This window comes from Euwallacea fornicatus, chromosome 30 (genome assembly GCF_040115645.1).
Source record: "Euwallacea fornicatus isolate EFF26 chromosome 30, ASM4011564v1, whole genome shotgun sequence".
NCBI lineage: Eukaryota > Metazoa > Arthropoda > Insecta > Coleoptera > Curculionidae > Euwallacea > Euwallacea fornicatus.
The window spans coordinates 1,789,837-1,816,674 of record NC_089570.1 but is presented as its reverse complement, the minus strand read 5'-3'; the positions used below and the strand labels follow the sequence as shown (position 1 = coordinate 1,816,674).

The following is a 26,838-nucleotide window of genomic DNA, read 5'->3' as shown; positions in this document are numbered from 1 at the left end:
CCTTAACGACGTTTTGTATGCAGGTCCGACGTGACACTTTGACGATTTTGCGAATTCCGTTGGCAAACTTCGTAGAAAAATTGAATTACTCCTAGATATACAGAGACTAGAGTCTCTTGGGAGCTTAATATAAGCGCACTTGGATATGAAGCACTTTTGCAGCGCCGACAATCTGAATAAATAACGGGCTGATTCCTCACATCTCTAATGAAATATGTAAAATTGAATTTATTTGATTTCGAACCAAAACACGTCAATTCAATATATCTATTTACGCAGCAAAAAAGTTATGTCCCATATATCACTTTTCCTCTTTAGTTGTATCGCGTCGGATCTTTCCAATAACATCTTGGAGACGTGACGAAAATACATCGTTATGGGCCGCTAAATAACGCTCAGCGGCCTTTATTAAGTGTCCAGAATGGGAAAGAATATTTGCCGAATTACGATTCAGAAGCAGGTGCCCCCAGGACGTGATTGTGGCGGGAGGGAGCCGCCTAACTCCCGAAGCTTTCTGATGGATCAACAGAACGTGAAATTAATCATAAACATTTTTTTAAATCGACACCTCTGCACGGCGAAGCGACACATCGGCCAAAAAACGAATTTACGTAGACAGAAAAATTCAACTTGCGAGTGAGAAAATCACTGCGAAAACCCGGATTATCCTGCAAAATGAAACTCAAAAATCAAATCGATAGTGTAAATAGAGACGATCGAATCTCGTTAAAGTTTGTTGGTTTAGTTAGTTGCTATTAAAAACAGCAGTTTGCAATTTAAGCTGATTTTCGAAATCAAACGATGTAAGCAAACATTTATCGAAAGCATAATCGAGAATTTTTTAATTTCGGTTGATGAACGTTGAAATGTAAATTGAATTTCCATAGCGCAATTCGAGATACAAAATTAAAAACGCCATAAATCAGAAAAACCAAAGGCTCTACGGGTATACCGAACGATGAAGTCCAACAGTTGTTACACCGTTGTCGGCTCGAGGAGAGAATACAAAATGTTCGACTCGCCAGCAACGCCGCAACTAAGTCCGACGTTTTCGGGCGTTTTTCGAGGTTCCATCTAACGACGTAAACCGCGATTATTTGGCGAATTAATAGCGCTAAGGGAAACCGTCCCGCTCGGCCCCCCACATCGTCGTCGTCATCATCATCATCATCATTTCGACTTCTTCCCGAAACCGCCTTGTCGGGGTCACTTTTGTGATTAAGCCCGGCTCGAAATTGTCGTTATCTCTGTAACTTCCCGGGTGTAACTTTAATTCGGGCATAATTACTGGCCACTCGCTGGAACGGCTCAATTCGGCAAAAAAGTCTGGACCAACCTCAACTGATCATGGGGAACACATCAATCTAACTCTCCCGAGAACGTTGCCACTCTCGGATGCGCCGTAACCGGAGCTGCTCTGGATCCGAACTCGCAGTTGAGCGCGGAATTTCGCCTCGTTTGCAGGCCGAGACTCAGCCCGGCGGCGGTGGAGGGAACGCGAAAGCGCACCGCGAGTTTTACCGGAACTCGTTTCGCTCGCGAGTGAGGGAAGTGCAACGATACACATGCGAGGCCTAAAATGCAGGTGAGCGCCTAGATGTTTTTCCGATTGTAGTTGACTGAAAAATTAACGATGATTATGATGATTAACGATGATGAAGTTATAATCGCAAGAGTAGGAGCGGGAACGACGACAAGAAACTATAATTGCCGAGAAAATGACAATGGCGAAACGCAGTAGGAGCGAGAATAAGTGTAAGAACAATAATGTTAATGATAATAAATAATAAACAGGCCTAGTGGGCCGAAATTGGGAGGATGGGTGGCCGCGTCGTTAACGTGATAACAGCCTTTGTCATACGCTAAACTCATTGTGACCCTGGAGACATGGATTAATGTCCTGGACAATGTCACCGTATGAAAAGCGTCCTTAATGCGCGCCCATAAAACACTCTCACGTGAAGCGCATATTTCCAAAATAATATATTATTGTTCCCCGAAATTGGCCGGAGCATAATATATCGATTAGTCCCCAATAACATCATCTCGGCATCCACGTTGTCCCCGCCTAACTGAATTTATGACCCAATTAAAGACGAAGTCTTGCTCTTGCCTTAGTTACACAAATATCAAAAGAGAAGTGTAAATATCTCGCAAACGGCCGGCGATAACGCGCGCGCCTTTTTTAAACACACGCGGGCACAAATCAAAGTTTACGAGCGTTCCAGCCGACGTTCTCTTTCAGATTTGTGGAAAAGAGAATATACAACAACAAACTCGGGGCTTCTCCTCTGAAAGCGATATAAACACCTCCCGAGAACATCAAGGGCATCGAGAGGCAAATATACGTCTCACATATTTATAACCCGAACATGTTTATGTGCACCGGATGTATTTTGGGTGTTTGTTCCCGGAGAGCTTTCTGGAAGTTGGTTTATATTGAGTCGGCCCTTGCACCGATTGAATGAATTTAAAAAAAAAAAAAAAAAAAAAGAAAAAAAACCGAGATACTAATTTGGGAATTTGCCACACAGGAATGGGCGTCATATCGATCTACGCGACCGCAATTTAAACAAAATATCGATGAAAATCGACGGCGCTAGTCAATTCGGCTTTCCCTCCGCCGAACGAAAAACATTCTAGACAATGAAAGCCGTTTGAGGCAAAATTATGGAGCAATTTCCAGTTGTTTTATTGCAATTATTTTGCAATGCGGTTAAGGTTAAAACCACTTTGGAAAAATGGAATTTGGCGTACAAAGCCCGGATGGAAGTTTATTTCTAAGCACATAAATTCGATATACGGAAAAGTTTTATTAAGAAATGACGCGTGACAAATAAATAGTGCCAGCAAAAATACTCAGTAAGTATATAAAGTTTCTTCGGAAGTTCCAGTCTGACATGCCGCATGAGATAGTTCGGTATTTGGAAGTTCAATATTTCAACGAAATTGGATAGTTCCCGACTTTCCAATAATCGCAGATATGTCAGCCAAAGTTCCGCCACGTCTGTAATATGATAAGAATAAATTGTTCCATATCATAGTGCACTGCGTGCGAAAAAAGGGGAACACCCCGCGAGAGTAGCTCGCCCCCAACCATTTTTGGTACGCAGAAACGACCACTTTTTCAATTATACTCTCGCGTTCCACCTCGCGTCGGCAGTAATTTTAGTTTTTTTTTTTTTTTTAAACTGTAAAAAACGCAACTAAAAATCAACATTTCGAGAGGGGTCGAATGGGGGGCCTGGGAGAGGGCGGCGGGTCACTTAGCGCGATCGGCACTAGGTTGACCCGCAACCCACGTGTCGCGGCCGTCGCCAAGGAGAAGTCCAGGAGAGCGTCGAAGACCCACAGAAGTCCAAGATCGCCGTCCGAGGCTTTGCTCCGCCGTAACGCACGGGGGTCTGTCCTTCTTCCCGTGGGCTCTCGAACGCGTTCGACCATACCGGAGGTATCGCGAATTACCTCGCGCGACTCCATTGGGCGACGTGCACACGTGATGATGTACGGCACTGGCTGGCGTACGGTAATCGAATGCTTTCAAATCTCCCCGTGGAAAGTAATCTGAAGGAATCAATTCCGGGTGTCTGAGCGGCCGCGAATCGTTCCGGTCTACTATTCCCCGGCCCGTCCGGGGGCCTACGCATTCTCCATCCAGATTCTCTGGACGGTACGTTAGATTGTTTTTCGCAAAAACGACTCGCCGAATCGAAACGAGATACGCTTTTGGCATGCTTTAAATCGGCTATATAAAAAGTATCCCGTTTGGACAATTCTGGTGGCGTGGCCCCTCCCCAGTTCCCCTATAAGAATTAACGTGGTAGCCCCGACGCACATCTACGGTCGCGGCATTTCTCCCAAATAGAAGGGAAATGCACTGTTTGGGCTGCCGCCTGGGTATGCCGAGTTTCGATAAAATGTCCCCCGCCATGTTTTGCAAATTTGACGAAAAATATTTTGATTTTTTTTTTAAATATATTTAACACCCCACGTCCCAGAAGCAGCTAACTTTAGGACAAACGTTGATATAACGCTTCCGCCTTAGGACGAATCCAGAAACGCAGATCCTTAAATGTCGGACCGCCCTTAGGGACTACCACACACCAGACAAAATACGGAGAATACTTTGGTACTGAATTCTCTTTATCTTGATGGAGCAGAGGATGAAATATTTAAACAAACTTGATTACCTGGCGCCTCTCCTGTAAATAACTCATCTACAATCTTCCAGAGTAGTTAGTAAATGTGAGCGCAATAACCTGAATAATTTAATAAGATTTGCTGGTTAAGGTTGTTACGATATAATTGGTTTTCAAGGGAGCATCTTTATGGCAAAGTAAGAGAAAAAATAACCAACCGTATCATTATGTTACGTTTACAAAGGTGGAAGAACGGCACAAAAGGAACTCATAATTATAGAGTCTTTTGTAATACTCGAGTAACTTTTCGGAACAATTACAATGGGGCACAACGAGGAGGTAATTAGCACCAGCATTTAGCTCGTAATGTAGCAGAAATAAAGATCCACAGTAGGTTTTTGCCGCACAGTAAAACTCCACTAAAACTCCGCTAACTACGTCCCTTTTCTTTGGAAGGACCGGCGATTTTTAACGTTAATGGCCCTTCTTAGACGGCTAAACTCTCAACGTATATAACAGCTATATAAAATCCATTTTTAAATACTTTTTGGAGACGTTCACGTAGCTTAAACCAACAGCTAACAACGCTCGCCTGCACAAGACCCCAGAAAGGTTTACCCCGCTTGTCCCGGCTTAGGAGTATCGGGCTGGATCCGGCTCTGGCAGTTTTCAAGAGTATTACGGTTTTTTTTTGGTTTCCTAGCATGCGTTTTTTGGACATAATGCAAATCCCGCCCCATGCAACGAATTCGGGGTGTTTCAGCATTATGGGACGAAACTTCTAGGGATTATTCACTGCAACGGTAGAATATGTTTAAGCATTAGAACCCTAATCCGGAAATTTCTTGTGGCCTACATATGTCGTTGAAATAGCAATAAAACGCAGAATTTAAACATGTAAAAAAATCTTGTTTAATTGCTCAATACGTGCAGTGTTGGGTTGGCACGCGTTCATTAAACACCCCGTATAAAACTGCTGACAACCCTTGGAAAACTACGTGAATTTTCAAGCATTTTTTGTAAAAAACAAATTCTACTTCAATATATTGAAAAGTTAGTTAGAGGGGGGGGTCTCTTCGCGTGGCTACCCTGCGGATGGTTTCTGGGGACGTGGCTCATAATTTTTGATCGTCGCTTCGAGCAACTTCAAATGGCCCAGTAATTCGTCGATTCTGGCTTTGGTCCACTTCCACTGGCGTTTCACTAACCGGAGATTTTACACGTCCCCACAGAAAGAAATCTGAAGGTGTCAAATCGGGTAGCCCGGGGGGCCACGGGACTGACGGTCCCAACGCTGACGGGGTTGAATAGAAAAATGTGCGGCCACGTTTGCTATTGAACGATTAACGGAACCTTTCGGGAAGTTTCGCTTTGAACGCAAACGAAATTATTCGAAAAAACACGTTTTGCGCGTCACTGTCTTAAGGCGTCATGGGGCCGCGGCGTCTAAAGGAGACATTTCCGGACGTGGGTTCTTGTACTCGAACGTCTTTTAGTGTTGTATTAAATAATCCTTATAAGTTCGAGCGCATAGTCGTGAATCTCCTCGTAGATACACCCATAAATATTCTTTCAAACGCCAAGTTCCGTTAATATTTCTGATTTGTCTGAAATAAACCCAACAAATCACAAAAGTTTGGGATTTAAGAGAGCATTTCCAAAGGGATTAAGTATCGGAAATCAGGCGTTGCTTCCTTTAAGTTTAAAGGATCCAGCAGTAAAGTTGGAATTTGACCCATTTTTAAAAGCGTCGGTTAAAGTATATTTCCCTTCAATATTTTTCATACTCCGGGAGGATGAGAATGAGATTGGACGGAAGAGGGGAAGTGTCCTCTTTAAAATTCAATTTGTGTTCTTCGCACTTTAATAATAAGCTTATCTTGTTGTGAGCGTCGATGACGCTCAGGAATTTTAACAATATTCACTCGCAGGTATTAAAATTTGAATTTCAATTAGCACACGTCAGAAAAATTACGGGCATTTGCGAATTTGCATTCTCTATTCGTCCGCACGTCCCTTTCCGAAAGTTTGGATCCAGCTCTAAAGACTGTCAACATTCAAAATCCTCCAGATTTTATTACAAAGGACGAAATGTAAATACCCATTTCTCGAATCCACTATCGAAAGGTACAAAAACTTAAAATGTGTACCGCACTCGAACCCTATTTCGAGAACTGGGGCGATCTCTGCGGGAACTTAATTGTCTTCTATTTACCTTTCAATTTCCTCACTATTAGCTCGAATAAAGGATATTTTACTCAAATTACACGGCCATGATGCGTCATTTATTTTAAAAAAAAAATAAAAAAATAATTTTAAAAAAATCCGGGGACTTCCCAGAGAACTTTAACCATTTAGAACAAAAACCGCGCATTTAATCAATTTCAAATCTAATTTGTAATTATCGAATTAAATCGAGTATGACTTGCAGCTGAATGGAATCGTTCAAGAATCCCATTATTTAAGGCGACATCCATCTAGATTCGTCTGGGTTCAGGAAAATTAAATTATTACTCGAGAGGATCTCCTTTTAATGTCAAACAGGGCCCTTATTCAGTTGTGTTGAACCGATTCAGTTGTTGGAACTTTTCTGGACAACTGCAGTGTCGCTAATGCGAAAATAAAAACATTTTGAAGCTAATTGGAAACTGAAGTGGGAATGTGAGTTTTGTTTAATTAGCGGAAGAAGGGATTTGTTTTCCAAGAAACGTAGTTAATTTTAATTAGCTAAAATTGTCGTATTTAGACGCCTGGAATTTAATGTAAGACGTAACTTTAGACGACAAATTGAATGGTGCAACTACAGGTCGTAAATTAACTAACAAATAAGCATTTCATTCAGGCGTTAATGCGACATTTATTAATTAGTACGACTCCAAGTGAGGATTGTTCGCTTGCGACGCACCATGGAGGCAGTTTTTTTTTCTTTTTTGGGGGCCCGAGCAGGTGGAATCCTTCGAAGCGCACCCGGCCGTTCGAGCTTCCGCTGCAGATGGAGCGATCGTAACAACCGGGTGGTCTGAGATTTGGGATTCCCCGCCGGAGCCGCCCCAGCCGTCCCCTCTCCTCTCCTTGTGTCTCAGAGTAGTAATTACTTTGAGACACGACAAACACTCGGCTTCTCCCATTCCCCTTTCCTTCACAATTTCCGTTCTCGCAATACCGTCCACCATAGTTGCGAACTCCATCCATTTCCTCTCGTTCTCCATCAGTTCTATCGCTATTATTTCAGGCTCCAGTCTTAATCTATTCGCTCTTGATCTCACTTTTGTTCCATTTTCCGTTCGGGTCTCACCAACGGGGTATGTTCTGATGTGGCTCCGACTCCCTCGTGATAGAAAACCTCCACGTTTCAAACTCCAGACGTTAGCCAGGGACGTCACATACAGGGGAGTCCTGCCCAAATGCGTCCCTAACTCCTTTGATTCTAGCACTTCTCCAGTTTCGAAATAAAATTACTGAGTCGTAAATATTTCTAAGTAAAAAAGGCGCTCTTATTTCGTTTCCTCAGAATGGACCGTTTTCCAGAAAAATGGGTTTATAAACCGATGCACGATTGCATGAACACCGAAATGCATCGTCACGGACGTAGCGGGCATTCTTGTAATGGAAATATTTTTTCATTAGACAGCAGCAACAGGACTAATGTTATTAAGGATTTATCTCTTACTCCCAAAAAATATTGAAAATGGCTTCCGTCCATCTCAAGGGGTCCGCTAATTTTTACTGAACAGATTTCGGTTTCCGAGTAGTCGTGCATGGTGCACAAGCGATCTTCTCGCCTGAACATACACTGGTGTCTTGCAGATTGATTACACTACACCGACGATACTAGCCCTCAGGTCTTCTACGCTATTCGGCCGATCCTTATAGATTTGATCTTTAAGCGGCCCAAAAGGAAAAAGTCACAGGTATTTAAATCTGATGACCGAGCTGGCTACTCTGTTTCACCAAGCAAACGATTGATCGAGCCTTTTTTAAATCAATAGTCCGAATTTCCGTGCGTAAACAAAGGTAGATTCCATAAAACAATTCGGAAATCGAGGGTGACGTTTGCAGGACTAAAGTAAAACTTTGTCGGAATGTTATAAAGTAAGAAAAAAGTTCAAAGTCACCAAAGAGTGACAACGAATTAGCGTTATGACTTTAACTTGAACTTTCTGCTAAGAAAAATTGTTTAAAAAGTTATCACCATTACTTATCTCCTCCGCAGCCATGTCGAGTGCCCTTTTTCCGAACGTGCCCGTCATGAGCTCCACTGCCTCCGTTATTCTCAGTTCCAGGGCCTCCCGCTGACGCCATTCGAGTGTCGCACTGCTGGTCGTAGAACAGGTTCCACAGAATCGGTCCAAGGACTGACGCCTGTGGGACCCCGCATGCATTCACAATGGAGGCAATTAGGCACGAACTATAATACGTGAGCTGCTTTTTAGCTTTAAGTTTTAGTCACTCGCTCGCCTCGAGAAACTAAATTGTGCAACTTCTCGAGACCGTTGACATATAACAGGAACAACGAACTGACGTTCTCGTGCTGGAATATTTTACTTAAAAACATATTGGCCAAATTTTTAGGATATCAGTCGAAAAACAGCAATTTAATGCCTGGATTTGTACGACTAGTCTATTACTTCCACGATACAAAGCTCCGGAGCTAATGTGGCTGGAAACGTATTGGATACGAGATAGCAATAACAGGACAAAATAAATGGATCTGATAATCATACAGAGACGGCAAAAGTCCGGCTCCGGTGGTAACTATGTTGAGATATCGAAATAAAAAATACGTAGTTTTTAAACGGGATTCATAGAGAAGGCGCACTCGTCCCGTATTGTGGTAAATGCGTAAGTGCGAAGCACCATTCTTTGCGTGAAGTGATGCGTTTCCCGACCGGAACACGTGCACGTCAAGAACAACGGTGCAGTGCGCGACCAGTTCAGAACTGTCACGGAACACCTAGTGATGGGTTCGTTCAATTAAGTTCTTCTCGGACGTAATGAAAGGGGCTCGAAAAACATTCTCCCAGTCCTAAAGTAGAAAATAATAGAATGCCTGGAGGAGCCGTCGCCCCCGAACGAAGAAAAAACAAATGGAATTGCTATAAAGCAGAAACTTTATTAACTCCCGGCCCTTGACAAAATGTGTTGCAACACTTCCTGAGATTTACTGTTCCATTTCATATACTTAGTGCTTTGCCAGGCCAGAGCACAGAATCGTTAAGGACCTAAAAGCACTCACTCGTAAGTTCCGAGACGCCGCCACAGCCCAGATGTTGTACGAATTGTTTTCTTTGCTTTTTGACGATTTTATTCAATGCGAATGAATCCATTAAAGAGCTTTCTTTTTGGAACACCCTGGGCTCCTCATGGGGACCGAGAAGTAAACCTGGTATCAACACTTATTATGCGCGTCTTAAGGCGGGGTGTACGGTGTGTTGCCTACTGCACTCGTTAAACTCCAACACCGACTACAATTACATCGTCGACAGTCACAATTATTAATTGATCTACGACTTGAGAAGACTTCCAAGATCGATAACTGCCTCTCCGGGGTTTCACTTCGACTGGCGACCCGAGGTTTCTGAATTATTAAAGAATAATAAAATAGGAAATATGTCGCCTGGTGCTATAATAAAGCTGTTGAGGCCACTTTTATGAAGTGCAAATCAGCACCCTTTGTTTTAACAAGAGTTCCGAGATAAAGGAATCTGTCTTCTTTCTCTCCCTTGCACTGAAGAACACTTAGCATTTGCTTTGTCGCACGTTTTTCAAGCCTCCGATATCAGTTTTTGAGGAACATCTTGTTTTAAAATCAGCCTGTGTTTGCGCGTCCAAACGAGCACGCTGGTCGACGTACCACAACCACTGCAACCAGCTAATGAAAATTTAAAAAGACAGTTTCGTAATTTCCCTTTTTAGGGCTTTGCTGATGATTACGGGATCATCGGCTCCATCAATCTCGATTGAAATTTCATTCTACGGAAAGCTCAATAGATTTAAACCGAAATTATTAGCTGCTAATTAAACGGTTTTACAACCCGGGATTGTGACTCTGATGATATCGGAGATTAGGAAATTGGTTAATGTAGTAGAAAAAGCGCTTTTTCGGGTAAACAGAAAAATCGGCCTAATTAGGACATCCGGGACATTTAGACCTTGTAATAAATTTCGGCTTACGAGAGCCGTTTCGGGTTAGATTCTAATGTTGTCCAATTTGATTTTGGGGAAGCTAAACAAGTTGGGTCTCGTCTTTGCACTCGTCGCTTCGGCCGCTAAAATAAAAAAGTGCAGTTTCCGTTCCTCCGACGAAAAACGATTTAAAACCGATTTTTTTCTCCCTTCTTCAGCGTAGCGTTTATGAGTAAAGAAATATCATTCATTGAACTGAAAACTCAATTTCGCTGCTTAGTAGTGTTTTTGGAGTGTTTAGGCGATAAATCACCTCAAATTCTTATTTCCTCCCACTTGATGCCAAAATCGATACTTTAAATGATGAAATCGCCGAATTTGCGATCATTTATAGTTAATGCGCCTTCGACAAACGAGAGGTAAATTGACGGGCCTCCTTTTTATCGGGTGTATAATGCAAATTTAATGGACAGTAAAGGAAAGTATTCTCTGTCGCGCCCTGAATTTGACTATGTGCACAGAGAGAAATGACAGATGCCCCCAGCTTATTGGCGTAAAAGCGCCGACCTGCAGGAGTAACGTCCCATTCCGTCTCTCGTCGATATGAAGTGAGAATAAACTCAACAAATATCTTTCACCATTTCGTCAAGATTTTCAACAAAATTCCTTTGTACTCCGGTCACATTGAGGGCTGTTAGATAAATTCTTTAAAAATTGATGGGACTGTTGAGGACACAATATATGTCCCTTCGAGCCGATATCTTCCGACCACAATTTAGCGCAACGTTGTTCGAAAGGACGCATTAAATCACGTGAATCTCAGCAAAGCTCAAAGTACTTATCGTCTGAAAGCACATAATGCAATCGACCCGTCAAAGCCCGTTCCGAAAATGGATTTGGGTCATTTAACATTCGCGTAATAAAAATTTCTTCAACCCTACGATATTTCGGTATGAAAAATGGAAGGTTCGGCGTCCCAAACGGAGATAATGAACACATTGTCGGATCGTAGGAAATTGGCTTCCATGTAAATAATAATAATCTCTAAAGCAATTTGCCTCAGTGTTGAACTATTCCCGATGGTGTGGCCCGAAGAAATTCAATATACAGCTGCCTGAAATTTGGATTTAAAAAGAGTAAATGTATTTTTCATGTGGGAGCATATCAAGTGGTAAAGCCGTCAATTGCGAACAATGTTCTGAAAAATGGCTTTTGTCATTTAATATCGCTCCAATAAAGACTCGAGGAACACTGTCATTTTAAAGGAGTCTCCGGTATGAAAAATTGAAGAGCTTTTAGCATAAAGAGAGGGTAAGATTTTTGGGCTAAAACGTCTGATTTTGCCGTCTATTTTGGTCCGAAAATGCACAAAGAACTTCCACCTCCAACAGCATATGACTTAATCTAATAATCCAGCCATGCCAGCTATCCCGTGGGATTCTGCGGAATAATGCATTAATGCTAATTCTACTTTACTGGGAGAGAGCAACGTCAAGAGATAGATATCGGAAAAATGATACATGAGAGGAGAAATGAAATAAAAGCAGAATAAATTAAAATTGATTTTATACCTCCAAAATCAGCAGCACCGAACTGCACGTCAGCTCGACCAAAAAGGAGAACGTCCGCAAAAAATGCTTGGAGACTATGGAGGTTCTGGAGGAGAGAAGTCTGATACCAGAATCTATCAAGGGCTATCGGATCAGGATTAATAAAAGACTAATTTTACACTGAAAACGCTAACGGTTGGATGCTAACTAAAACAAGTTTTAACCCGCTTACTTAAGGTTTTAAGAGGCCAATGTTCCAATTACAGGTTTGATCAGGTCAGTTCGCATGAGTGGTTGTCTTACAAACGGTGGTGGAAATTTTGGTTTTTTTTTAATGCAAATGTAGTTGAAAAGTGATTCATTCCGTGTAACTATCAAAAGAAGGACTCATAGGAATGGACACCCAACATTGAAAGGGAATTTATTGTATTTCCAACTGGACGGTGCCTCTCCGTATTGTGTTTTACCGGCTCGATAGTTCCTTGATAATAATTTTCCCGATAAATGGATTGGCAGAAGAGATACCATCGAGTGACCAACTAGATCTCCCGACGTTACAGCTGTCTACTTCTTCCTCAGGGGATACCTTAAAAACGTGGCTCTTCGGCACTTCAGGATCTTCAGGATCAGCGGATCTCTGAAGAAGCGCGATAAGAGCTTGACAACCGTCCGTCTTATTGCGTGGGGAAGGATGGAATGCATTGTGGACGGCTCTTAAAAAATTGAGAATTACGAAGAAAAAAAAACGACATTTCGGCACGGTCGTTTAGAAAATTCGAAAATCTTTAAAACGACATGCTTCTTGACCCATGTTTTCCAAAAAAAAAAAAACAAAACTGTCGATCGGGGGTAAGAAATTTTTCGTTCTTCGCCTTCCCTCTTCGTTCCCCACATACGCAAAGTCGACGGGTCCCAGCATTTTCATCTTTACCCCACATTTCTAGAAATGTGGGGGGTGGTAAGTTTGTAAAAGCACACCCGACGCATACAGTGCATAGCGCATGCCATAAGGCATAAGGATTCGCCATTGTTTACGAATCCCCATGTACGAAACACGCTTCGAGGTGATAGAGAATCCTTCAGTGAAGGTTCGAAATGGCCTCAAATCAAAATATTCGTAGGTGAACTTGTAAAATTGTCGCTTCCCGCAGCTGAGAATTGCAAAAAGACCTGCGAACCAGCTATACTGGATCGAATAGCTAAATGCAATAAATTCAATACCTGCGTTTTCCACACATGGGAAAAAAATACCGAGGACGTAAATTTTAGATTCTGAAATTACATCCTGCAACGTAAAAGTTTCATCCCTAAATTCAACCCCCTTTTGCGTGACAGTTGCATCCCCCATATTTTTAAATCGAATGTATGGGCCTGTGATGCCTCGTTTGAGAGGTCCTTTCGTTCCTCATTCGAAACTACCACAACTTCATACTTTATTGCAGAGAATAATAGAAAAAAGTTCATGTAATTGACGACGTTCTCTACAACTTAAAAACTAGCACAGTTTCGTTATGGACAACGTAATGAAATAACGAAACAAATCCATCTCGATGTACCACGTGATGTCCCAAATGCATGCCTCGGACCTCTTGGCAATCTCCCAATCACAAACGTTATTCTCCTCTTCAAGTCAGCTGGATCACGTGGTTTAGTTTTGTACGCCTTGCCCTTCGCACATTCTCGTGAGGAGAAGTCTGATGCAGCAATATCGGGTGAACGTGCCGGCCACTCCAGCGATTTTTGCTTTCCTATTAATCGATTTGGAAGGGTCGAAGCACATCGAAATTCAGTTACACAGTGATGTAATTTCAGAACTCAGAATCGACGCATTTCGGTATATATTTTTTTCGCATATTTGGAAATATGCAAATATTGAATTTGTTCAAATTGGCTGTTCCGCCCTGTAGAGGCAAAATCGATTGCGAAGTAGTAATGGAGGTGAAAAAGCATATATTTGTCGACACGTTATCGCGACCGCTACTCGATAATTCACCAGAAGCCGGAACCCCAGATCCGGCTCCAAATCAACTTGGTTTGTATTGATTTATCTCCATAGTTGTTATTGATTAGAGCTGGAATGTATCGGATCCCTAATTGATACCTTAGTGAAATCCCACCATTGACAACAATAAATCAAAATAATTAATGACCTCAAATTGGTCATATCCACCTAAATCACCTGTGATTGAAACATATTCCTAATTATTTGTCCCGCTGGTGCGGTGTCTTTGTAAATGCCGAATGAATGGCCGGATTTAATTGATAACTCCAGAGATTTATCACCGACAATTTATGTTTCCAAATATTAAAAGGTTGACGTCAAAGGTGGAGGTGGTGAATTGCGAAAATTATATTAAATGCAAAGGATACACCTGTTCCCTCTATCTCAGTTAATGAAAGGGTCAGACGTTGGTTATGAGGGGGAAACTGCCCCTTTCAGTAGTGAACAAAATTCTTCATCAGAAAGCTCCAAATAACTGGATTAAGGAAGTTTTCATCGCTACAGGGAATTTAAATTCCCAAATGTAATAAAATAACATTTTCCCTTCCCCGCTTTCTTCGAAATAAACACATGTTCCTCCACTGAGTTTTGTATATAGTCCCTCATTTTTTTGCTCTCGTTTTATTTATATTAAATCTAAGGGTAAACGTCTGTTGCTGCATAAAAGAGGGATAACCCGAAAACTCTCAACAAGGGTTTACTATTATCATGGGGAAATTTAAGATTTTGTCGAGAAAGCCGCAGAATTTATTCGAAACTGTATTAGTCTGGGGTTTCCCAGACTATTATACTCGAGCTAGTCTGATATTATGTTGATTTTAGGTGGGAATAAAAAGAAAACAGCATGAAAATTGCGTGACACAGAAAGGCAAACACCCCGTAAAGATGGCTTGATTTAAGTAATTTTTGGCACACATCCCCGCCTATATATACATATATATATATATATACATATAGACTAAATCCTATTAGTTTTTCAAATGTATGTTCGCGCATCGGTCTCTGTGTTGTAAAGAATTTTAAGCATTTTTCGCTGTAAAAAGCGCAACTACAAATCCATCTTGAAAGGGGTCGAACAAGGGGTGCCGCAGCTCATGTTCGCCAGGTCACCTTTGATCAGAGCCGATATAACGGTTCAACGGTACATCTAAGGAGTCTTAAAGCGGTCTTTCCTGTCTCAGATTCGAACGTTTCGCAGTTCAGTTTTTCGACAAAACAATGCATGATCGCGTTTAATTCTGGTTATTACGGATTTCTCCCAACAAAATGAAATCGATTCGTTGCGTTGGCCACCTCGTTCTCCGGACCTGTCACCAATTGAACAGGCCTGGGATGTTGTGGGTTGAAAATGACAAAATTTACATCGTCCCCCGAAAACCTCGGCGCCGCCCTGTAATACCGTGCAGATAGCCCGGAGTGAGACGCCTGAAGAGAACGTCGATCATCTCATTGGATCAATGCCTAGACGTGTCGGGGGACGCATAAAACAATGCGGAGGGCCCACGTATTATAAAGTTTTTTTTCGTGTTTTAACCATCGAAACGGTTTAATTTTTTAACAATGTATTTATGGTGGTACAAGACACACGCATAAGAAAAATTGTTTGGATTGAACAATTTCTACGGGGCGTTCTCCTTTCCGTCACGTAGTGTGCAGTCTTACATTCCAGAAGGCTCTTTAAAAACTTTCAAATTAAATTTTAATTTTACATCCTGTGCATAATTTATCGCTCCTGTAAAAGATAAATTCTGTAGCATAAATAACGGCTAAATTGTACTTTAATAATGCCCTGGAAAGTTGTTTGAAGAAAGACTGTGTAATTATTATTTAGCGCCCTGGAAAAGGAACATCGCTCAACAAATTCTCCAGTAATCGTAAATCAATCCAAACTATATCTGAACCCCAAAGTGTAAAATGAGAAAATACCGGATATTTTAATTGATTTATTTGAAAGCCAAGCCGATTTTACCTCCCCTTATTTCATTTCCTCCAACATTAATCTTCCCCTCAGCAATCACTAATTAGTTTTCAACTTTCGGTAATTTCCTTTTAGATGGGAAATTACTTTTGATATTTAATTATGATTTTAAACTTTCTCTAGATCCCCATATCGGATTATTTGAAAATTTCCCATATACAACCAACCACGAAACTGCCACCATTCTGTAAATTTATTAAAATAGACCGATTTAAACAAATTGGCGACGTGACACAATAAATCAAGATTTATTTGGTTCATTTCTCGGTCAACGAACATGGTTCGCTCAGTGAATTCACTCAATCCATCAGTTACGTCCAGTTCGGCGTAATCAATTACTCACTGGCAGGCATAATTGAGTAGTCAATACGTTATGCGATTTAAAAAGCGCAATTCCCCGGAAAATCGTTTAATTCGCCGCTTTTCCACGATGCTGCCAACGTCGACCTCTCAATTGCCCTTCTTATATCCAATTTACAGGTTTTTGTGAGGGAGGCTTTCATAATGCATACGAGCTAGTTAACATTGCTGTTAAAAATGTAGCAACGAAATTCCATTTAAAAATTTTCGTAAGTGACTAAATTAAGCTACGTAGGCATAACAGAATGTTTTGGGATCCAGACAATCAAACGTACAGTAACGAGCTTTTTTCCGACAAAACACAGGTTTCTGAGACCCATCTCGAACTGCGCAAACCAAATTAATTCGGGGAGAGTAAAACGGTTAAAATATGGTTCGCTCATACCGCAAATTCTAAACCACCAGACTGATGTGAACAACATTTAGAATTAACCGAGTTAACTGGTTGTGCATATTTCGAGTTGCCGGAGTTCGAGAGTTAAACTATGATGATTACCTATTATTTGCCTTGGCCAAAACACGCCTGAATTAATTCAGACGGTGTTTAATTAAAAAATTCCTTCGAGCGTTGAAATAATTGGGTTGAGATTATTCAAAAAGCTTATTTACTTGGAATACACAAAAATATCCTGATTAAATGGTGAATGCAAGGTGCATCTTTGCCCTATCGATCTCACCGAGATATTTTCGGCCTTTTGAATGCCAGACACTACGGACCGGCATAAGCACTCTATGCGGTTTAAAATTCCATTTGCTATAGTTCTGTCGCGTCAAGCCTGAACATGCATCGTCAATTAGTTTGAGCAATTAGTATCTTTCATCTGCAGAACCGTGGTACAACAGTGCTCCAAGTTCCCGCGACCGGGGCGCCATCTCTGAGCAGACCATTCAACCTTCGATTTATTTTCTTGATAAATGGCGAATGACAGCTTATTTAACAATTTTCGTATCCTGGCTGACGTAATCGATATTAAATTTTCAACTTAACTAATTGCAGCTACCATCTCGACAATAGACAAGACACAAAACCTAATTGAGCTTGTCTATCGCCATCAAAGTATACTAATTGGGGACTGCATTTAACTAAAATTTAATTATTGTCAAGCTTGGAAATTCGATTCTCACTTGAAGGCAAGTAAACGTTGGCGGCAGCGAGCGCTAAACCGGAATAAACATGATCTATTGCTTGCAAATATCAATACGAAATTTCCCCCTGAATTCGGAAACGCTTTGCCGGTGTCTCAGTAATTAATTGCGATTTACACTATATGGATCACGATTCCTGGATAAATAGCTCTTAATGGACTGGATTAATAAACCTGATACCGCTTGATCAGGGAACGTTACTGTCAGGTGGCTCACAGAAGCTGAAATTTAGTTGTTTATATGTAAATTTAGTACGTTCGAGCAGGTAATTTTTAAATATCGCAATAACCCCGTGAAATCACTTCAAACTTCTCACTCAACTGGGCTAATAACGATAATGAAGCGGCATTTTAAACCTTAAACTGCTTTAATGCTTCGCAAATATTTTATTTGATTCAACTTTACCCTGCACAGCAGCTTTTCCCTGTTTGCATAGGAAAGGTGGCACACAATATTTACCCAAAGTTACTACATTAAGTAAAATGAATGGGAGCTTAAACGCTTTACTAACAATGGTGCTTAATCTGAATCTTCCATTTTCATGACAATTAATTACTGTTCCATAACATTCGTACCTGTGCCCCACTAGGCTTCACATTATTGTTCCAGATCATTCTAAGCCGCACATCTGTGGCAAAATCATGGAAGATGCCTGATGATAATCATTGTCGGTCATGAGCCGCCTCTGGGCCGCCCTTACAAGTGTGCTGACACTGTGGGGTGCGGTTAGGGGGGGCGGCAAACACTGCCCCGACCCAGCCGCCAACCCCTCTTGTCATTGCTACGATTTCGAAAATGGAATCTATCTCAAGTGCCCCGCCGCCACTGCTCACACCCTGAAGATGGTCATCGAGGCCGTCAAAGTGCCCGTGCTCTCACTCTCCATTTACGAGCCCGACAAAACTTTGGCAAGCACTTAGTTCCATTAATATTTGTCTACTGCATGCCCGTACTATACGGGGTGTACCAAATTAAGTGCACTCCATTGTTAACTTTGGTATTAGTAGAGATAGAACTCTAGTTTGAATCGTGAAAAGCTTTATTTTTTTGGCCTGGTTGCGATGTTGGTGTTAGAAAAACAATTCAACGTCGCGTTGTAGAGGTTATTTTGAACACGCCCTTATTTAATCGAACACTGTGTATATATTTATAAAGGGAATTGAAACCAGTTTAATTTTATGCAAAAAGCTTCTTTTCTGAAATGAGCATTTTCTAAGGTATTCAGCTACGTTCATTTCAAGTTGCACTAGCGGCAATCAATCAGTTTAATTTAATCGAACAAGCGCTAAGTGGCTGAAAGGGAAAAGTGTCAAATATGTCCCGTTAGTTTGAAAAAATGTCAAATCTAAGGCAGGTGGTAAGTTAATAGTAAATGTGCTAAAATACTTAAAAATGCTCTTTTCGCCCCGAAAAAGATGTGACATACTGGAATAGCGCATAATTTCTAATAAAAAATATTCTTTTTAAACAAAAAAGTCACTGAAGGTTTAAGGTACAAAATTAAACTAGTTTGAATGCCGTTTGTAAATATACACGGTGATCTAAAAAAAACTGTTTTAAAACCAGCTTGACAATGCGACGTTCAATTATTTGTTTAGTGTCGCCATAGCAACCAGCTCAAAGAAACGCTTTACTACTGACAGAGTTGACAATGGCGTGCACTTAATTTCGTACACCCAGCATACAGGGCGGTTCCCAACTCAATAGGCACAGAACAGGTGCGAGTGACGGCACTCGGAATACTCGTGGCTCGGGTTGCTGAGACATCAGCCTTAGGAAACGTTCTTTCCGAGGCCGATGCCCCAACAATCGTAGGCACGAGAACAAATGTCACGTGAAAAAATCTTCTTGTTTTGGGACCTTCGGGTTTTGCGTCTATTGCGTTGCGAGCCACCCTGTATTTTCAGGCGAAGCTCCCCAAGAACATCTTTCCGGAATCGGCGCTTATACGTGATATCCAGATATCGCAGTCGAATATCGAGGAGCTCCACGAGGAGTCTCTCCGATCCCTGAGGCCCTACCTGGAAAGTTTCAGTGTGGCCTCCGCGCGTTTGAAAGAGATCCCTCAGAAGGCTTTTAAGGGTCTTAATAAGCTTACCGCCTTAGATCTGGAGCATAACCAGATTATGAAGGTCCCGGACTACACCTTTTACGGCCTAGGATTGAAGAAATTAAACCTTAAGGGCAATCGGTTGGAGAACGTAAGTATTTCAATGAAATCGTGGCTGGTTGGTTCATGGATTTCCGATATTACTGCAATTTCCATGATTAAAATGCACGCGGTATCTAATTAATGCTTTTATATCATTATGTAGTTGCAGATTAGTAATTTTAATTATGTTTTACCTCAACTCAGGCTAATATAATCGTAACTATATGCAATAAACGTAACGCAATTTGGAAATGATAAATTAATGGATTTATTAAAGTTTCTCTTTAATACGTCCGCTACGGGCATTAAGTAACTGCCTGAATGGTTGGGTGAGAGCGAAGCACGATGCGAGTTGCTTCGCAGCAGCGTGTCAAAAATTCGGGAAGCGAGTCTATGGGCGATGTTAGAAAAAGGGCCCATATGGATCTCGGTCCGTTCGCGACTCCTCTCTGAAATACAGGGCGATAAAAAAATCCTCCTAATAAGTTCGTCAAGCATCAAATATTATCGTGATAACTGGGGAGCCAGCGTTTTTCATTTCACCAGTGGCGTCCCCATTCACGTGACCCTGAATATTTTAAACGTGACACATGGGGCGCCACTGTTTTAAAAGAATTATTTCCGAATGTTCCATATTTGGGCGAAAAAGATCAATTGGATGTTTTTTTTTTATGACGTCACGCGTTTTCGTGGAAAAAATTAAAACGCAACGATAAGCAACGGAGGAATCGCACAGTGCATTGGTTTAACGCGGTACAGAATGCACCAGGAATTTTCCAAAGAATGCCCGAAAATATGCGAAAAAGGGCCGAGGCATGCATTGTTGCAGCTGAAGGGCATTTTCGACACCTTAATTAAACGTTCTCTTACAAGCGATGCAACCTATCTAACGTAGCCTTGTAGTTACACGTGTGTTAATTAGAAAATAATGTTTTTTTTTAATGGAATTAAAAGTTATGGAAAATATTGAATTTTTGTTGATTGAAGTATGGAGTACTCAGAAAATTATTTTTACATTCAGAAAGCCAGCGGCGTGTCACACTTTGGGTTTTACCACTGTGATAAAAAGAAATAAGGTGAATTTTCGATTTAAACTTCATGGGTACTACAAAACTACTTTTTTGCAGATCGGTAGCGCTGTCCGTGATATCTATGCAAAGTTCCATGGTGATTTATTGAATTGCTGCAGAGCCACACGTGCTCTCATAAACATTGTTGTTGCGATGTCGTGCGTTATGAATTTCTTCCGCCAGGCCAAACTTAACAAGGAACATTACTTGAGTATTATGCATCCTTTGCGTGAAGCTATTCACCCCGAGGGGCCAGAATTATGGGCAGACAATTCTCAGTTTTGGCACCGCGATAATGCGCCGTCCCACACTGCAGAGGACGTTCTGCCAGAGATTCGACCCACATCGTCGCGCCGCCACCGCGCTCGCCTGATTCGGCACTGTTGGACTTCTGGCTGTTCAACGTGCTCGAAGGGCCGGCTCGCGGGGAGAGCGTTACGATCCGACACTGAGGAGATTTAGGGCGAATCGAAGACGGTACCGAAGGCCATCCCGGGAGGGAACTGCCGTGATTGTCTCGCGACATGCGAAAGATGATGGCACAAGAACGTTGGGCCGAATTCTGAATTGTGACGTTTATTTTTAAGAAATAAATATTTCTCATTTTTATAATTTTTTTCCATGTGATCGTTCATAAGTGAATTCGCCTCGGTTTGCGGTCGGAGCAGCGAGCGTCCAGGGTCGCGCCAATGGGGATGCCGCTGGCGCGATTAAAAGCGCTGTTTCCCCCTTGAAAGACGTGTCTCTGCGCCCCCAGTTTTCGTAAAAACGTTCAAAGCCGCGAAGACTCGATCGGGGGAAACTCGAACATTTTCACCGCCCGGTATTTCGGGCGGGGGAGCGCAAACGGACCCGTGCCCAGTGCGAACTGGCCCTTCCCTGATATCGCCCGAATTTTCTGCACTTTCGAAACGCCCAGTATGGCCGGCGGGTATGCGGCGCAGAGGTCTCGAACATTAAGAAAAATTACATCACATACACGCTGACAAACATCTCGCTCGCATTGTGTGAAATGAAATCATCCAGCTAACGTCCCCTATTCCAGATAACCGACTACTCCTTCGCCGGTCTGGAGCAGACAATCTCAGAACTGGACATATCAGAAAACAAGTTACGAGAGTTTCCCATAAACGCTCTGAAACGCCTGGAGCAGCTGCGGGACCTCCGTTTATCTTTCAACGAAATTAGTGTAATTACCGGTGATACCTACTCGCATTTGAACTCCCTGGTGTATCTGGACCTTGGTTTTAACAATTTCGAAGTTATTAACCGGGAAACTTTTAAAGTATGCCTGGCAGTGAGGACGTTGTCATTATATTACAATGGAATCGAAACAATTCATGAGGAAACTTTCATAATGTTACGGGACTTGGAAAGTTTAGATTTAAGCCATAACAGAATCGTGCATTTGAACCCGAAGAGTTTTAAGCACAATAAGAAAATTCGGTCGATCGATTTAAGCCACAACCATCTCCATTATGTCAGTGGGCTGTTTTCCTTTTTGCCGGATTTGAAGGAAGTCTTTTTAACCGAGAACAACATTTTAGAGATTCTCCTGGACACCTTCGCCGAGTCATCGAATATTTCCGTCATTTATCTCCACGGGAACGCCATTACTTACATAGACCCGGAAAGTTTCCTGGGACTCAGTAATTTAACACAATTGCACTTAGGTTCGAATTTTATTTCTCACTTGCCGCGAGACGTTTTCATTAACAATGGCAATTTAACTTCATTAAGTCTCGACGGGAACTCTTTGGATGACTTAGAGCCGGGCATTTTTGAGAAAACCAACTCGCTGAGAGAGATAAGACTGAACAACAACAGAATCCGGACGATACGCGGGGGGGCGTTTGATCCGTTGCCGAATTTATTAGAGTTGCACCTGCAACACAACGAGATATCGTGGGTTGACGAAGGCGCATTTCGTACGTTGCAGAGTTTGCAGCACATAAATTTACAAGGCAATGCCATTGCGGACCTTGGAGACGTGTTCCCGCACAATCCAACGGCACTAGTATCTCTACAATTAGATTACAACATTGTGAGTTCATTACACCACGATGCATTCCGGGGACAATCCAGGACGCAAATTGTTTGGCTGGGGAATAATCGAATGCGACGAATAGAACGTCCTCTGTTCAGAGATTTAAACTCCACTCAAAAGCTCTATCTGAATAACAACAGCGTGTCCGCCATAGAAACGGGGGCGTTCGACGCCCTAAAAACTTTAAAATACCTGGACCTACACGCTAACTTCCTAAGGCAAATAACGGTGGAAACTTTCGCGGAGTTGCGTGAAGTGGAAGAGCTGAACTTGGCCTTCAATCTCATCGAGGTGATCGAGAAGGGATCGTTCGCCGGCTTAAGAATGTTGAGGAAACTGGATTTGTCCTTTAACGCTTTGAGGGTTCTGCAGGATTCCACGTTCTCAAAGGGATTACCAATTAGGACACTTAACTTGGCCAATTGCTCCATTTACAAGATCGAACCTAATGCCCTTGCAGGCTTGAGCAGTCTTAACGAGTTAAATCTGGCCAATAATGACGTCTCTTCGGCGCTCCTTAGTCAGCTCAATATGCCGGGGCTGAGGATGTTAAATGTGTCCTGCGGCAACTTGAGCGGTATCGATGAAAAAACCCTTAATGGCTTGCCCTCTCTGCAAACGATTTCCTTAAAAAACTGCTCGATAAAGACTCTGCCGGTGGCGGTTTTTCTGAAGAACAAAAGCTTGACGAAAATCGACCTGAGCTCGAATTTTCTGAGCGGATTGTACCCGGGGATATTCGCTCAGCTGAGCGTTTTAAAGGAAGTCAACTTGAACTCGAATAACTTCATTCAAATCCCGTACATGGCGCTCGCCAACATATCGACCATGGAAAGACTGGCTTTATCCAACAATAACTTCGTGACTTTAGAGATGTATCATCTCAACGGAATGCCCAACTTAAAGTATCTGGATTTGAGCGACAACTCCATATCAGGATTGACGGGATTCAGTTCGGCCAACTTGCGCGAGTTAATTTCGGTCAATTTGAATACTAACAAGCTCTCAGCTTTGCCAGCTAATTTTTTCCAGAATTCCCGCCTTCTCAGACGGGTGGATCTTTCTCGAAATCGATTTCAGCACGTGCCGAACGCCGCTTTGTCCCAAATGACTCTACCGGGACTCAAGTGGCTGAATATTTCAAGGAATCCCATAGTTAACATGCACGACAATGGACCTGTTCGCAGTTATCCTTCTCTCGAGGAGGTGAGTAATTTATCTGCGAACGTTTTTGATTTTTGTTTGTTCGCAGCTTTACTTGCAGCACAGCGGATTGATAGTGGTGACGAGCAAGGAATTCGAACTGTTCCCGTCGTTGCTCCACGCGCACCTGAGCTCCAACAAAATCCTGAAAATATCACCAGGAGCCTTCAGCTCTCTCAGTCGCTTGATTTCGTTGGATCTGGCCATCAATCACATCGAAATCATACCCCAGGAACGCATATACGGCCTGAACAGCCTGCAAATCCTCAATATATCGCGAAACCGGCTAAAGGATTTGGACGAGTTTCCGGCTAATATGAAATCGTTGCAAATACTGGATGTTGCATTCAACCGCTTGACTAAGTGAGGCATCGTTCATTTCCAAAGATTATTATCCGAGAGCCTGTTTAATGTTACAGGTTAAAAAAAAATGTCTTCAGCCACCTCAAGGGCTTAACCGACCTGCATTTGAATGGAAACGGGATTTTTAACATTCTCCCGGAAACTTTTAGAACGTTGACAAAACTGCAGGTTTTAGATATCAGTGGTAATCGCCTGGAGCAGATCCCACTGGAGGCCCTCAGACCCGTAGAACCCAAGCTCAAAATTATTAGCGTTCACGGTGAAATTCCACCTCACTATTTCCGATGGAATTTTCAACTGATTTCACCCTTCCAGATAATCCGATAGTTTGCAGTTGCAATTCCGAGGAATTATGGCAATGGATGAAAGATCACCTTAAACGACTGGAGAATGACGAACAACTGCTTTGCGAATACCCCGACGATCTTAAAGGGCGGATTTTCGGGGATTTGGCTCCCAAGCAATTATGTAACCAACCCATGGTTATTAAACTGGGTATACAAGATATACAACCGTTTTCGGTTGTAGTATCATGGCAGGGGAGAAACCGGTCAGGATTGCAAGGGTACCAAGTTGCTTATTACTCGACTGAAGCTTCAGAAGAGGTAGGAATTAATTGGCCATTCGAGTGATGGAAGCTTTTAAGTGCGTTGTCATTATCGGATCTGAAATTACTCATTATAGGGTAATTCGTCTTCAGAAGTCTCCTGCTTGGTCCTCTCACTTTCACTTTTACTGCAATCGTTCGTCTTGAATCGTTTCGCTGATTGCGGTCGCTTTCGGCCCGTTTTCGTCCACAGTAGCGGTTTCGTCTGTTTCAACAGTAGTGAAGTGGAATCCCCCGTGGATAACCACATACACATCCTCAACTTATCACCACAAATCTTAAACTGATCGTCGAACATAAACGAAAGCACACCCAAAGGCCCTCCGACGAATTCCTGGGCTTCGATTTGGTGAAACGTTGCGAGGCGGTGCGGCAAGAGGGAAAAGGCGAGGATCCAGCCGGAGCTCCGTGAATTGACTTCTGAAGACGACGAACGAGGGAGATGTCGCCGAGACCAAGACGATATCGAGAGTGTGCCGATAATTTAATTATAGAATAAGACTGTTGCTGTTGGGCGGCAAAAAGGCCAATATGAGGATGGGATTAAAACTGATATGAGAACCGATATTTGTAGAAATAATAATCAGATATTTATAGGATTTAAACACTTCTTTTTGATACTTAAATTCCTACGCGATTTATGTTAAATTAAAAATGAGATACATACGCAATAGCGGTGTCCTCCAGAAGGCGTCAGTGGTGGGATGAACTTTAAAATACTTTTTCCGAGTAACGTCTGTATAACAGAAAGACACTTTAGCGATATTCCGATAACTTAGCCGCCGAAAAAACATATTTTCACACTTAAAATCCGACAAAAGAGTCTTCAAACACAACTTTTTTGCTTTTCATCACCGGTCTACACGGCTTTTCCTAATATGTCCACCATCTTGTCGTTATGACGTCTGTGAGGGCGCGACGTCATGACGTCACTAAACATAACCATTGTTTATTAGTCATTATGTCATTTTTGCTTATTTTCTTCCGATGTATTTTTAACGAAAATCGTAAACGTTCCAGATAAAAGGAAAAGTTTTAAATGAATCTGCCCGCTCTCTCAAACTAACCAACCTTTATCCAGGAATTCGATATCGAATATGCGTTTCTGCTCTGGGTAATTGGGTCACTTATGAACTCAAAACGATATCCAGACTAAAGAACCATCCAATCGGGAATACCACCTACCTAAGTCAGGACGACTTCGAGTCTTTCCAGGAAGAAATGTTGCCTCTGTTGGTCGATTCGTCCACGAGTAAATGCACAGAAGTGTGTTAAAAGATCAGCAGAAGTTTCTTGCTTTATATATGGTTTCCGTCTTGTAGGTGATAACTTTGGGAGCTCCGGACCTAAGCGTACTTCAAGACCATTCATTGGGTGTACCGTCAATTCTGACTAGACGATTAGGCCTAATAATAGGCTGCTGTTTGGGATTTGTTGTCTTTGTACTCTTGGTTTCAATTCTCGGCTATCTAAAGGTATTCGAGCGAATAATTGAAAAGTTAAACATCATTAAGTATGATTTTTACAGGTGAGGAAACAGAGGCGTTGTCCTAAACAGCCAGAACCGCCTGCAGCAGCCCCCGAATACATGTCATATCGCCATTACTCCCTGCCTAGTGGAGAGTTGGCGGAACGCTCCAATCATCATCCACATTTCATCAGCGGTGTAAATACTTCAACGACGCTCAATTAATTCTGTAAAAAGAAGCAAGGCCTTGCGCAGTATTAAACCGAACCGTCGGTTTCTTCTGTTGATTCGTATATTTATCTTGTACAAAGTGATAATGTTAGGAAGTGCATGTTATTTTATATTAATTGTTGCAGTACAACTGCCTAAATCACAGGATGTAAAGTAAAATAAATTCATACAAAAATAAGTTTTTCTGTTTATATGTTTTTTGATACCACCATATGTAGGATTACTGAACCTAATAAAATATCCATATGAAATAAAGCGATTGTTCGAAACCAATCAACGTAACAATAAAACAGGCAAGATTTGGTTCATTATTTAGAATTACTTTCCCGTTTTTCTCGCGGCAATTTTCCATATTTTCCTCATTAAAATAAATGAAATTGCTAGCTCGAGGTTAAA

The 26,838-nt window shown here is 42.0% G+C and overlaps 2 protein-coding genes across 2 annotated transcripts in view; one reads left to right on the top strand and one right to left on the bottom strand.

Moving 5' to 3' along the window:
• Positions 1 to 25,550, bottom strand: part of LOC136347838 (Bardet-Biedl syndrome 7 protein homolog) — a 36,299-nt gene extending 10,749 nt beyond the window's left edge. The window contains exon 1 of the mRNA XM_066298175.1: positions 25,411 to 25,550. The gene's annotated coding sequence lies outside the window, so the exon portion shown is untranslated. The remainder of the gene's footprint in view (positions 1 to 25,410) is intronic.
• LOC136347833 (protein artichoke-like) lies at positions 1,352 to 26,697 on the top strand. Its single transcript, XM_066298165.1, has 10 exons — positions 1,352 to 1,585; positions 17,911 to 18,209; positions 19,209 to 19,502; positions 21,569 to 23,776; positions 23,823 to 24,136; positions 24,193 to 24,395; positions 24,452 to 24,741; positions 25,764 to 26,009; positions 26,066 to 26,218; positions 26,272 to 26,697. Exons 2-10 carry the CDS (start codon positions 17,976 to 17,978, stop codon positions 26,434 to 26,436), a joined length of 4,107 nt encoding a protein of 1,368 aa, XP_066154262.1. The 5' UTR covers positions 1,352 to 1,585; positions 17,911 to 17,975; the 3' UTR covers positions 26,437 to 26,697.
• Positions 26,698 to 26,838: the final 141 nt, after the last annotated feature.

What these genes read in the sequence shown, in the direction of transcription:
- LOC136347833 (XM_066298165.1), top strand. Translation starts at nt 17,976, where the DNA reads ATGAGCCGCCTCTGGGCCGCCCTTACAAGTGTGCTGACACTGTGGGGT. An exon ending in GCATTCAACCGCTTGACTAA is followed by an intron (nt 24,137 to 24,192) that starts GTGAGGCATCGT and finishes TTAATGTTACAG; the next exon opens with GTTAAAAAAAAATGTCTTCA. An exon ending in CAATTCTCGGCTATCTAAAG is followed by an intron (nt 26,219 to 26,271) that starts GTATTCGAGCGA and finishes TGATTTTTACAG; the next exon opens with GTGAGGAAACAGAGGCGTTG.